A 14,890-nucleotide genomic window follows, 5' to 3' on the forward strand; every position below is an offset into this window, starting at 1 on the left:
ATCAACCAACAAAAATTAAAACTATACGCACTTTACATACTTAAGAAAAGTATATTGAATTAAAAGAAAGTTTTCTTACCAAAAGGTAATGATACAATGATTTCTCAAATATATACAATAATTATTATTTTCAGTATCGTGTCAATTCTTATTATCACTGAATCAGTCAATATAATTTGTAGTATATATATATACTACAAAGTTGCTCTTTTATATTGGTTTATAAGTTTGATACTATGATGTTCAGGTTTGGCAAAGAAATTATAGTAATATAATTCTGTCGTATTCTCAATGTAAGAATTGGCTAAAATAACTACTAAAATAAGCAGCTTTTATAGTTTGTTCAAATAAAACAATTATAATAGCAATTGAATAAAATACAATGATTTCAGGAGAATTCGAATTGAATATGCCAAATAATATAGATTGTATCTGAATTCCATATCACTTACCATTCTGATTCGATGCTATATGGAGTCTTAATTAAATACTAGTAAATTCAATTAAAATTATATATGTATATATGTAGTAATCTGATAATTCAATAACTTTTTTTAGTTTTCCTGGGTGCACGTGAACTAAAACTCAAATACCCACGAAATTTGCATCACCATTTATTAAAAAAAGATCACATAGTATCAGATTTCACAAATTTGATTTATTTAATTTTATTCACATCATAATTGCTCAATTTTAGAAAAAATGTTATTATGATTGAATTTTTATGTTTATTATCTGTTTTAAATTATTTATCAATTAGTATTAAATGGTATCTACAACATTTAAGATGAGACATTGATCAATCGATACAAATTCCTCGTTGCACACATTAATATATTCTCCTTCTATCACAATTATATCTTAATACCTGATTCTTAGAATGTTTTAAAATAATGTTTCAACACCAGGCCTGTCCATTCTGTTAGGATTCGCAATGCTATTCGCATTGTCGTCGGGTAGTCCCGCCTGCATGCCAGCTAATGACCGCACCTGGAGCAGTAGTCCGCCTCCGAGCAGCCGCGCTTGGTGTTCTTGCGCTTTGGCTCGTAGGCAGGCTATCGAGTTATTCCTGTAGAAAAAATGCCTGTGCGATTTTATAACGGCAAGTTCGAGGAATGTAGTGTGTGCATGCGTACAACATTATTTTACATCTCTATTGCATTTGTAGTAGTATATACTAGGGTTTGTCGGTTTTCAAAAATCGGTTTTGAAAACCGGTTTTGAAAACCGGTTTTTGTCAAAAATTGTGGAATTCGAAAATCGGTTTTTTAGTGAAAAAAGTCGGTTTTTACTCTATAAATGGAAAATGAAAAATATAGCCAAATATAGAAGATAGATGAAAGCGTTTTGATTCTTAAAATCATATCGTTTCAATAGCATTTGATATCTTATCAGTCTGCAATAGTTGCCAGAAAGGTTTTGTATATATTTAGATTTTTATACCAGTGTATATATTAATTTAAATCGGTGTGACTTCTTCTTGAAGAAGTAACTTCCTCTACTCAAACCTAAAAAAAAGAGATTTAAACCCTAGAAGCCACAAATTAAAGAACAAAAAACTTAGAATTATTATATCAGGCTTTAAAAACAATTAAGCATAATTTGGTTGCAAGTATGAGAGTATTTTCTATTTCAGGAAATTTTGTGAGTAAACAAAGGACACGTCTAAGTAGCAGTTCGATAGACGTTCTCAGTTTTTTGAAATCATATTTTATTTTTTCGAAAAATTTCCTTTCACTATCATAAAAATATTTTCATTCTTATATGTGAAAATGATGCATGAATAACGAATAATTATTTTCAAAGTTATTTAATCAAGATAAACTATTATTTTTTAGTTCTACTAATTAAAATTAAAATAATTTTGTTTACTATCTATAAAATTAATAATAAATAAATTCAGTCAAATACTGCTCTAAATTACACTAAATTTGCGGATAAATTACAGTATATTCGAGCAAAAATTTATTTTTTATATAAAATTCGAAAACCGGTTTTTTAGTAAAACTAAAATTCGAAAACCGGTTTTCTGAAATGTCGGTTTTTGTATAAACCATAGTATACCAATTTTATGTCAGTATGTTGAATGTATTAGTAATGCAATTAATGCAATTAATGCTAACTGTATAATATTTAGTGCATTTAAATTAGTAGCAAATCTTTGGCATTTATTGAGTCTATATTCAGTTGTCTTCTTATTGACAATCACTGTAATTTTATTTTTCTTAAATTGAAATAGGTATTTTTATATATTATTTTACCTTCCCGTAGGGTAGTTATAGTAATGGGCCGAAAATCGAAAACTAAAATAAATATGCTGAAAAATAAAAATGCTCAAAAATGGACGAAAAATTTGTTAGTTTTTTTAATTTTTCACAGGCTTCCCGGGCACGTAGAAGCTTCAATTAAACGTCAGGTGAATTGTCTTGTGGGCTATAATAACTTGAAAAAAAAGGCATTTTAATATTCTCAACGGTTGCCGAATAAATAAGAAAAAACTGAATGAATGAATGAAACTTGATTTAGAATATTTCGCCTGGAAACATCAACATCCTAGGATGAATCGTTCAGAAGTTATGAGCGTTTAAAGATTTCATGAGTAAAAAATGCTCAAAAATGGACGAAAAATTTGTTAGTTTTTTTAATTTTCCACATATTTTTAATATAAAATTATTTAAATAATTAAAATAGAGCACTGAAAAAAGTCGATTTTTGAGATTTTTAAAACTTTTGAAAGCAATTGTAAAATATCTATAAAATATGTAAGTATTTAATGTGCATTTGAATAATTATCATTTTTGTCTGCTAAGTGGTATTTTTTTCACTTTTTTATTGGATCTCTCTGAAAACGCTAGACCTGCTTTCCCAAAAATTTCATCAGTTCTTCATTTCGTCAATACAAATAAAATGTTTTTTGAATCATCCAAATCAGACGCTCGATTCTCTCAAAAATTGAATTACCGTTTTTGGCAGTTTTTTCCGTATCTTCGGAACAGCTGAACCTGCCTTTGAAAAAAATTCATTAGCACATCTCCATATCAAATTCAAATCGGTTGATCCGTGTGCTCGAAAACGTGAACGAAAAAATGCGGACACAGAAAACACACACACACATCCATTGTTTCTGAGGTATGCCAAAATGTTCACAAAACATGAAGATATGCAAAAAGGTAGCAAATTGACTTATAAAATTATCAATGATCAGAAAGCAAACTGACAATAGAACTGTTCAAATGTTCATGAAGCTTAAACTTACTATTTTTCAATTTGAAGAATAACTTCGGAAAATTGTATTTAACTATTATTTCTTTGTATTTAATAAAAATAACACTCTGTATTAAGCTGATACCAGTAAGGAAATTTAAAAAAATATAATTTTACTTATTTGTTTGATGAACGAAGCTAAAGAAAGCCAGTGATCTCATTTGAAATGTGTGAAATCGGGTATAATATTTCAATTACAATTTTTGTTAACTAACCTGAACGCTTCTGGATCATCCGGTGACACACCTCCAAAACCGTGTTGGTCTTCTGATACGACCAAATTATTGTTCCTTTTATGATTCATATTGTTAGGAGACATATTATGTGGCCCGGGACTCGTTCTCGGTGATGCATCGTTTGGGGTACCATCTCTCCGTGTTCGGATTGCACTGGTATTTTTAAAATGGTCATCTGTTTGGTTTTGTGGATGTGTTTGCTGTTGTCGAACGGAGCCTCCGCTGGTATCACTTGCATCGTCCGTCCTCACAGATGCACTATCTTCACGATCACTTCCAGCACCTCCACTTCCACCGCCCCCAGGGGCTCCAGATCCAGGATCATCTTTTAGATGTTCTGCTGCTTCGATTGATTTTCGGTGCATACCTGGGAGATAAGTAAATGATTATTTTAGAGTGGAATCTGGACTATGTAAGGTATTTGATAAGCCCAGAAAGACAAAAACTCAGTTGTTGTAAAAATGGCACAAACTTTGTAGTCATCCTTCTTATTTCAGAATTTCAAACAATTCAAAATTTTAGATAAAAAATATTCACTAACGTTTATAAATTCTTTATTGCACGCATAGAAATAACTTTGATTATGAAATTAACAAATTTTGTACCGTGCTCGTACTTTCAGAAAATGTATTTTTGGATGCACCATATATTTATTCATTTCTTATTGTATTGTATTCTAACATTATTATGTTTTTTATCAAAATTGATTAATACTGACCTAATAACCATGGAGCTACAGATTCGTTTTCCTTTGCACTCTTTAATATCGTTTCTGGTAAAGGTAATGAATGCCTGACCATGGCTCCATATAATCCATACTCTGCCATAATAGTACTCCGGCCCCAACATTTTTCTGTTTTGCGCCATTTTGCACGACGATTTTGGAACCACACCTGCATAGTGAAAACTCAATAAAGATTTGAATGCAATAAGAAACAACCAGGGGGCAAGAAAATCTACTATTAACTTCCCGTAGGGTAAGTTATTGTAATGGGCCGAAAATCGAAGTTGAAATTTTTCACATTTCTCGACGTTTTAAAGGTTTCTGAACATTTTGGCATACCTCAGAAAAAATGGATGTGTGTGTGTGTGTGTGTATGTATGGATACAATACATTTACAATACATTTCTAGTCGCGTTTTGAATGGTTCAAAAAACATTCGATTCCTATTGATAGGGAGATGAGCTGATTAGTTTTTGGCAAAGGCAGGTCCACAGTTACGGAGATGAAGAGCAAAGAGTGCAGATAATAGAAATCGAGTTTTTGAGAGAACGGAGCAACCGATTTGAATGTTCTAAAAAACATGCAATTAGTAATGATTGGGAGAAGTGTTTATCAGATTTTGGCAAAAGCAGGCCCAGCCATTTCGAAGATATGGAGCTAAATGTGCAAAAAATGGCAGTTTTTGAGAGAACTAAGCGTCCGATTTAATTGATTCAAAGAACTTTCTGCTTGTCTTAACAAAATAATTGATTTTGAAAAAAAAATTGTTTCAACTTTTTTTTTTATTTATTTTTTTTGTATATGAAAAATAATTCAGATTTTATTTTTAATTCTGACAATTGTTCTAATAAATTTTAAACAAATAATTTTAACTTTGCAATTCAGTTTATATAATTCTTATAAATATTAGACAATGTTACAATATTTATAATAATCTATTTGAAAACATTCAGTATTCCACGAACATTTCATTACGGTACGGGAAGTTCCAGCAATTTGCCTTAAGGCACGATGCGACACACCCCACTAGTTTTATGTTTAATTTTAAAGACATTTCACAAAATAATTTATTTCGTGAAGCTAAACTGTTTGATCAATACAATACATTTTAATTTTAAGGTGAACAACAAATTCGGGAATCATAATCATAAACATGATGAGAAAAATTCGAACACTAGAATAGTTAGTGATGTCATATATCCAGCTTTAGTAGTTATTTCTACTTAAGTTATTACATTCAACCTCATTGTTTCTTGAAATACAATTAATACAAATAATGTACATACAACTTCTATTTGATATACGCATCTTATGGTCAAATATTTTACACAAGATATTAATGTATACAATCCTCGTATAGAATTTTGTCAGATGAATTTATCATGAGAGTTCGAATAACTATTAATTTAATTTATTTCTTGTAATATTGCTTTTTTAAACTTATTTTACTTTTTCATTTGCTCTTTTATTATTTTTTCCACCTGGCCAATGTAGAGAATGATGTGGTCCCTTTTACCCATACCATATGTTAAGGGATGAAACACTGTTGAATTTAACTTAAAATTAACAATACAATGGAGATTTTAAATAACTATTTAAGTATCGTAAACTAAACAATAGTGCTTGAAACCAAAAAAAAACTAAAAACAGAAAAAAAAAACTTTGATCAAAATTTTGACATTGTGGCTGTCCATCTCCTGATAGTAACATCATAAGAATGTATGTAATGGCTGGTTAAACATCTTTTGTCTTCTACATTAAAATAGTATCGGTAAAAAATGTTATACTTGTTTTACGCACGGAACTTCAAACTCCGCTCTACCCTATCACGAAAAATTGTAGTAGATCCTAGAAGTAAAATTTGCAAACTTGTACACATTTCAGAAAATCTGATCCAAATTGCTATTAATTTATTATTATTATCATATTAAAATTGATCAAGATTCAATATTAGATATTCTATTATTTTTGCCTGTGTCAAATATAGGACTTTATCGCTTTTATAAGTGGCTTAACATAGGTCTTATTCGGAACATAAAGCGCGTTAGTATTTCAATTAGACAAGCACATAATTCCCCAACACTTTTATCAAGTTGATAACTCAGGGTGCAGATGTAGTGTTGTCGATAATACACAAAAAGCAGAACCCTCAAAATATTGTTTCAGTTTAACAATTTTGAATAAGAATGAAAATTTCTGTGGAAACATCTATATTTTCAGTGCCAGAGGGAAAATAGATCCATGGTCGTATTTTTAATATTAGAAGTAATATTAATTGTGTAATAAGGGATTTTACGGAAGCAATCGCTACAATGCAAAATAAATAAAATTAAACTAGTGGTGTATGGCATAGCGCTTTAAGGCAAATTGCTGTAACCTCCGGTTCCGTAACGAAATGTTCGAAGAATATTAAATGTTTTCAAATGGATTATTATGAATACTGTAATATCGTCTAAAAATATTTTTTATAATATTTATTTATAAGAATTATATAAACTGAATTACAAAGTTAATTTTTTTTATTTAAAGCATATAAGTGAGCTTTCGAACTCTAGCCATAATTAAAATTAAAATCTGAATTATTTTCGATATACAAAAAAAAATTGGAACAATTTTCTTTCTAATTTCAAATATTGTTAAAACAAATCTTAATTTATATGTTTTTGGAATATCAGAGTTGGAACTTTTTACCCGCGGACCTTTAGGCTCCACTCTACACTACGTAATTTATATTCATTATTGTCAATATCGAATTTACTAAATTATTATTATGAACACACCCAAGTTGATGTGGTATTAAATGAAAATGTGCAGTGTGAATTTGTACCCCTTGTCCTTTATGAGCTTCCACCCTTTATTTCTACACATATGTGCGAATAATCGAGCAGTATTGCGGAGTTTATGTTTGTTGAATAATTTTCTACAAAAGCACTGAGTTTCGTAAAAACATTTTGATAAACAATAAAATTAGGCATTACAAAACAATTTTATAAAAATCGAAAGATAATTCGAAAATTATAATTTGATTGCATACAAAACTAATGGGCATTATACAGCGCTATTTTTGATATGCTTATAAGCACAATTTATATTAATCAATTCTTTTTTTTTTGTAAAATCTTTTAATCCATTTTCCTCCACATATGTGTGCTATGTAAAATAGGTAATTTTCAAAATGCGTTCGACGTTTGTCTGAGGCTTGGTAAATTTCGTTCTGTTAATAGGCGTTAATAAATCATTCGAATTTCAATTAACTGCCGGCGAGCCCTGGAATTCGTCGAAGTATGCGTGGACGGATTCCTCAACGCTTTGGGGATGATTCTAGAGGATTAGTCAATTATAATAAAGTCACCCTGATGCCACCTGAATTCCACCGATGAGGGAAGATCATGAGGCGTGAGGCAGAATACTGAACCAATGCAAAAATTGTGTCATAGGAGAAAGAGGTCGATTATCGATAATTTTTGAGTGCCAGACATAGGGGTTTGCGTCATTCGATTTGCAACAGATTTTCATTTTAAATTTTTCCAAATTTTATATTGATTTTAAATTGGTATTAAAAACTGGTATTTTCTACTAAAAATTTATTTTCGAATATCTATAATTTCACCGTGAAACCCAAACCAGAATTTAAAAACTGATAAAACCATAGTACGCGTTCATAGAATCATAAATTTGCCATATTTGATAAATATGCATTGTGTAATAATGACATTTATTAACTTCCCGTAGAATAAGTTATAGTCATAAGTATAAAAATCGAAAATAAATTTTCTGCATATCTTTAAGTTTCAAAGGCTTCTGAACATTTTGGCATACCTTAGAAAAAAATGGATGTATATGTATGCGTGTGTGTGTGCATGTGTATATTTGTATGTGTGCGTATTAGGTTTTGCCGGTTTTCAAAAACCGGTTTTAGAAACCGGGTTTTTGATGAAAATTACGAAATTCGAAAACTTTAGTGAAAAAAGTCGGTTTTCACTGTATAAATGGAAAATGACAAATAAAGCCAAATATAAAAGATAGATGAAAGCGTTTTGATTCTTGAAATCATATCGGTTCAATAGCATTTGACATCTTATCAGTGTGCAATGGTTCTTCCCAGAAAAGTTTTGTATATATTATTTTAGATTTTTATACCAGTGTATATATTAATTTAAATCAATGTGACTTCTTGAAGAAGTAACTTCCTCTACTCAAACTTAAAAAAAAAAATAGTTGTAAGTCCTAGAAGCCACAAATAAAAGAACAAAAAACTTAGAATTATTATATCAAGCTTTAAATACAATTAAGCATAATTTAGTCGCAAGTATGAGAGTATTTTCTGTTTCAGGAAATTTTGTGAGTAAACAAAGGACACGTCTAAGTAGCACTTCGATAGACGTTCTAAGTTTTTTGAAATCACATTTTATTAAATAAAAAAAAAACAGTTAGAATGTTTAAAATTAATTAAAATTGCTCGGAACAAACAATACCCGAGTTTAGCTCAATTGTTTTTAAAACTAAAATTGATATTAACAATGTATCAACATGTATCTAATATTTTCTTTTTTAACTTGATGAATGTTTTTTATTTTAAAATGTATTATTTTTATTTATTCGAAAACTATCCTTTAACTGTCATAAAAATATTTTCATTCTTATATGTGAAAATTATACATGAATAACTAATAATTATTTTCATAGTTATTATTCAAGATAAACTATTATTTTTAAGCTCTACTAATTAAAATTTAAAAAAAATGGTTTACTATCCATAAAATTGAACAATAAATAAATTCAGTCAAATACTGCTTTAAATCACACTAAAGTTGCGGATAAATTTCAAAATATTCGAGCAAAAATTTATTTTCTATATAAAATTCGAAAACTGGCTAAAACCGGTTTTATAGTAAAATTAAAATTTGAAAACCGGTTTCCTGAAATGTCGGTTTTGTATAAACCCTAGTGCGTATGTGCGGATACCGATCAACCGATTGGAAAAATTAAAAAAAAACATTCGAATCGTATTTAAAAGGTCGAGCCGATTCGAAGATACGTGGCAAAAAGTGCCAAAAATGTTAATTGATTTTTTGAGAGCATCTGACTTGTATGATTTAAAATCATTTTATTTGTGTTGATGAAATGAAGAACTGATGAAATTTTTGGTAAGGCAGGTCTAGCGGTTTCGGAAATCTAGATAAAATGGTCATTAGACATATATACGTGAAATTATAACATATTTTATGGATATTTTAATAATAAGAACAAATTTAGTACACTTTTCTATGGGTTTCATTCCGTTATACTGCGACGCGTCGCCCACGCGCTTTGATACTTCGTTTCTACGCAGCTAACGTATCACGATTGCTTTGAAAAAAAAGTTCAAAAATTCCAAAGTATTAAAGTATATTCAAGGCATAAAAAAAATTAAATTTTTCAAATATGCCATTTTTTTCAATTTTTTTTAAAAATCTCAAAAATCGATTTTGGCAAAATTGAATCTTTTTTAAAAAATTTATTTTTGGTACGGGAAGTTCGTAAGTTTTGGTACCAATTTGCCTTGGCACGATGCCATGCACCACTAGTTTATATCAATATTACAAAAATCTGTATAAAAATGTCATTTCGCGTGAAATCTTTCATACATCAAATGCCATTTCCCTAACGAACTAATCGCTCGCAACCAATCCAATATAGAATATCTGGCGAACGCGAATACTTGCGCGACGCCGTTCGATATAATCCAATTCCTTTTCCAATAACAACATATAAAAGCTCAACAGGAAATAGTCGAGCAGGGATGATGAAAACTACATATTTTTTCGGAAACATATTTGATATTCATATATATATACTAGCTGACCCGACAGACGTTGCCCTGAACCCTCCTCTACAATTCAAAAGTTCCAAATTTTTTAATCTGCTGTACTAATATTTACCGTTTATTTGAAAATAATAATTACTGTTTTTTAATATTACTACTACAAATGTATATACATCGAAATAAGTGATGCCAAATGTAGAACTGTTTTAACCCCTTAGCTTACGATTTAGATTCGGAAATGTCGGCCCAAAGTTGTTCATGCTGGCGCGGCGTTTGTGACTATTTTCCCTCATAGTGTATGGTTTATCATAAAAAATAAAAGCAATTTTGTGTTTTATAGTTTCGTATGAATAAATATTTTGTAAGACTTGCGTTCACCATACCGGGCCAAGCCCGAAACGCGCAATATTTGCTTTTGGCCCGAATATCGTATGCGGGCTATGCCCGTAATATGCACTTTTGGCCTAGCAATTGTTAAATAATATGATGAGTCTCAATTCCCACACTTAACTCTTTAATTATACTGTGAAATCCAAATCTGCCACTTAAAACTATATAACATATATGAAACAAACAAATATCGAAATATGTTCATTAAAATTGTATATTAAAAATTATACACTACAATTTTTAGAACAGATTTATTTCCAATAGCCCAATTCATTTTAGTGCCAAAGGTTATACAATATTTTTAGTTATACCCTTCTTCGTCTTCGTTTTCACCTGTAGATGTATAAATAAACATTTTTTTGCAACCGAATTTCACCTACACGATGTCGTCGAAGGTAAAATAGAAGGACTAAAAGAATTAGCATGAAGAAAAATGCAGACGATTGATGACAAACGCAAATAGAGCAAATACAAAAACTGAAAGCCGAAGCACAGGACCAGGGAAACAGGAGTTTGGAAAGAAAATTGAATGAAAATGAACAAAACAAATGATTAACAGTAATAAAATGGTAATAGAATAATAATAAATAGAAACAAGTAATTAGGTAAATTAAGAGGATCTCATCTTTACTTTTGCCTTCGCTTTAAACTTAAATTTAAATTGAATACAAAAAAGTATTTACATAAAATTTACATAAAATTGTTTGTAGAAATGCTAATAAGAAATAATAGGTAGAAATTGATTTTTTTAACAGGATTGCCGATATTGCCAAATATATTATGTTACTCGTTAGTGTTTCATATTTATATTTTGTTCCACAATAATATATTTCCACAGATTGCATCGATTCAAATTCATATTATTTACATTCATATTAATTTTACTGAAATTGTTGCACAGCCCTGATGTTGTATATCCTTTCACTATAGTAATTTGATTTTAGAGCTGCACGAGCTAAATATCTTGTTAGTGGTTATATTCATGCTTTCTATCAAATTACTTTAGATTTTCCCATTATTGATGATATTGAAATTAAATACATAAATTGTTTATTTCAGTTAACTTGATTTTAAATGAAATTTTCAGGAACCAAATATAAAATTATATGACTTAGCAAATACGTTTTTGTTTTATATTATTTAGCAAATAAACACTGAATAATTTCTAAAATAGATGTTTTTCTTGATAATAAATTCAAAAATCAAATTCAATTACTGCTGACAAATCATGATTAATAAATACATTATATCAAACTATCAATTTTTTTTCTTATTTTACTTTACAAATATAATTTTTGATATATTTTGCGATAATAATCTATGTAGAAGTAAATAGAATAAAACTTGCCATATTTTATGGGCTATATATTTCCCCAAATTATAAAGCAGTAGTAATTTAAATTGTTGGAATACCCAGTTGAAAATATAATTAGATGGTGTAAGTGAGATTTTTAAATTGAACTCAAAATTATTTCAAACTTATAAATTAAACCACTTTTCGTAGTTCTTCGATATTTTACAAAATTCGATCAGACCACAAAATCACTGTTCAAAGATTTATAAAAAGCGCAAAAAATAACAAACACGCAGACAATTTTCAAAATGTTTAATCGGGTTCAATTAAAAGGCTTTTACAATTTTTTGAGAAAAGTTTGACAAAAATTCCATTTGCAATGTTCAAAATATTCAATTAAGTTCAATCGAAAGGCTTTTTCACTTTTTTGAGGAAACTTCGAGCAAAAGTTGATATGGTCTCCATTTTAAAGAAAAATCACAATATGTAAAGAGAATCACACAAAATCGAACAACATTATAATAATAAGTATGTATATTCATATGTAATATAAAAAAATTACATTTTTATAACTTCCCGTAGGGCAAGCTATAGTAATCGCAAAAAAATTGAAAATGAAAATTGTTATATATCTTTACGTTTCAAACGTTTCTTAATATTTTGGCATACCTTAGAAAACATGATTGTATGTGTGTGTGCGGATACAAATTTTCATCGACGATTTCGGGAACACCGATCAACCGATTTAGATAATTCAAAAAACATTCGATTCGTACTAATAAGGAGACGTGCTGATTAGTTTTTGGCGGAGGCAAGTCTAGCCGTTCCGAAGATACGGGGCAAAAAGTGCCAAAAACGGTAACACGGTTTTTAAGAGAACGGAGCGTCCGATTTTAAAAATTCAAAAAACATTTTACTTGTACTAACAAGTAAAATGTTTAACAAGATGAAGAATTGATCAAATTGTCATGAAGGCAGGTCTAGCAGTTTTGGAGATCGAGTAAAAAAAGTAAAAAAAAAAGCCATTTGGCGGTCAAAAATGATCATTAGACATATGCACATCAAATTGTTAGATATTTTATAGAGATTTTAATAATAAGTATAAATTCCGTACCAATGTTTATCCGTCAGACGGCGACGCGGCGCTTACGCGCTTCGATATTTCGTTTCTATGCAGTAAAAGCAGTACGATTGCTTTGAACAAAGTTCAGAATTTTCAAAATAACTATTTCTTCAAAAAGTCTTTTGTTTTTAAAAAAAAGTTAAATTTTATCAAAAATATATAGTTTCTCAAAAATCTAATTTTTTCAAAGTAAATTTTTTCAAAAATGTTAATCTTTTAAAAAAAAAATTGCTACGGGAAGTTCCAGCAATTTGCCTTATGGCACTATGCTATGCGCCCCACTAGTTTCCCTATATTTTGATCTAATATATTTACTATATTGCACCATGTTTACGGGCATCAACTGTTACAAAACCACAACACCATTTTCCGACACGAGTTTTCCGTTACATAAATCACATATACAAATCAACAAAAACCGAGATTTAATTAAATCCATACATTTTATCCAAGGGAAAATATTCTCATCATAAAGGTCACTACTTGCTAATATAATTTACATCTAGTTACATGCACTTTCTCACATTAAAACCAACCCCAATTCCCGAATCGGGAATCAATTTGGAACACTTGTTGTACAACAAACATACTCCTGGGACCATCGCTGATCACCTTTGGGAGTTTTGTCGGCTCGATAAGGAAACCGTCCATTATGGTGTTATCGAATTATCTGATGTATAAAATGTTATGTCATTCTAACATAATGCCAGTGAAAAGAGGGTGTACATTATACCCTGAACGATCTGAACACACGAGTTTTATTAATAATAAATCAGGTTAATAAAATTAAATATTTATGTGGGAATGGTGAATTATTTGCGCGTGTGAAATGAATTTTTAGACATTCTCTTTTATGTTCTTGACTTAATATTCATTTCAGCAATTTCAAAATCATAACATTTATCAAGCATTTTTCATTTATTCCCAATTAGTAGTTTTAAATTGGAATAAGAAAAATTGAACTAGGGATATTAGTTATTATTTGGTCTATTAAGATTAGTATAGAAAACTAATAAAGCCCTTCTCGACTAGTCGATAGATTCGTTTTTCTAGTATATTAACAAAAGAAATAGGATCCGTAAATCTGAATATATACTAACTAATTTGATACGTAACTAACTTGAATATATACACTAATAAATAGACGTAAGGCAGAGAGGTGTTCAAATGTCCTCGGGTGAAAATGTCCAGCATCATCAAAAACAAGCATAATATAGATTTTTGTAATGAAACTATTTTCAAGTAGAAGACGAAAGATGTGTAACCACCCAAAATTCTTGCAATGTCGCTATCATAAACGGATATGTATCAATATTTATAGCAAAATTATTAATATTTTTTCGTTTCCCAGGTTTTGAGCTCTTGCATTAAGTTTATGATACCTGAATATAATTTTTGGATATACGTTATTTAATTGTTTTATAAGATGTATTAATATTTTTACTATTTTTAAGTTAGATTCAATAGTTTTTCATATAAACTCTATAAAAGCTCACATGAAGGTGGAGAGAAAAGGACCAACAGAACAATTACCCTGACAAAAGCGTTAGCAATAAAAAAGTAAATTAAGTTAAAATTTTACAAGAGATAAATTAAATAATTAGTTATTCCAACTATGCGGTTAAATACTTTTGACAAAACATCAGATCAAGGTTTCTTAACAATGAAATCTTCGTGAATAATGCTTCCATTAAATTTGTAGTTTTTATAACGCAACTTTTATTTCGTAAAATAAGACATTTAATCAATTTACTTCTGACCACGATTTTGGGGCAGAAAGGGACAGATGATAAACTTTAGAAAAATAAAAAAAAATAAAACATTTATTTAATTAAAAATTATTTGGGTTTACTGAACATAGTTCGTTAGTTGTTTGTGTGATTGAGTTTATTATAATATAATTACTAAAAGTTAAATCGGACCTTTGAGCCCCGCCTAACTCTATATCATATAATGTCATAATATGAATTATATATATATATATATATATAGCACTGCTCTGTACGGATCAGAGACATGTACTCTAAGGAAGGCCGACAAAAACTATCTGGAG

General features: G+C 29.5%; 1 protein-coding gene across 1 annotated transcript in view; it reads right to left on the reverse strand.

The window, feature by feature from the left end:
- Window positions 1-885: 885 nt before the first annotated feature.
- LOC113386143 (visual system homeobox 1-like) overlaps window positions 886-14,890 on the reverse strand; it is a 115,148-nt gene continuing 101,143 nt past the window's right edge. Inside the window, exons 5-7 of the mRNA XM_026623942.1 lie at window positions 4,219-4,393; window positions 3,480-3,867; window positions 886-1,084 (exon numbers count right to left, since the gene is read on the reverse strand). Of these exons, the coding sequence (XP_026479727.1) occupies window positions 886-1,084; window positions 3,480-3,867; window positions 4,219-4,393 (762 nt within the window). The remainder of the gene's footprint in view (window positions 1,085-3,479; window positions 3,868-4,218; window positions 4,394-14,890) is intronic.

The sequence above is a fragment of the Ctenocephalides felis genome, unplaced genomic scaffold (genome assembly GCF_003426905.1).
Source record: "Ctenocephalides felis isolate EL2017-DRISC unplaced genomic scaffold, ASM342690v1 CF-g0.4_SCAFFOLD_03571, whole genome shotgun sequence".
In the NCBI taxonomy this organism is placed as follows: domain Eukaryota; kingdom Metazoa; phylum Arthropoda; class Insecta; order Siphonaptera; family Pulicidae; genus Ctenocephalides; species Ctenocephalides felis.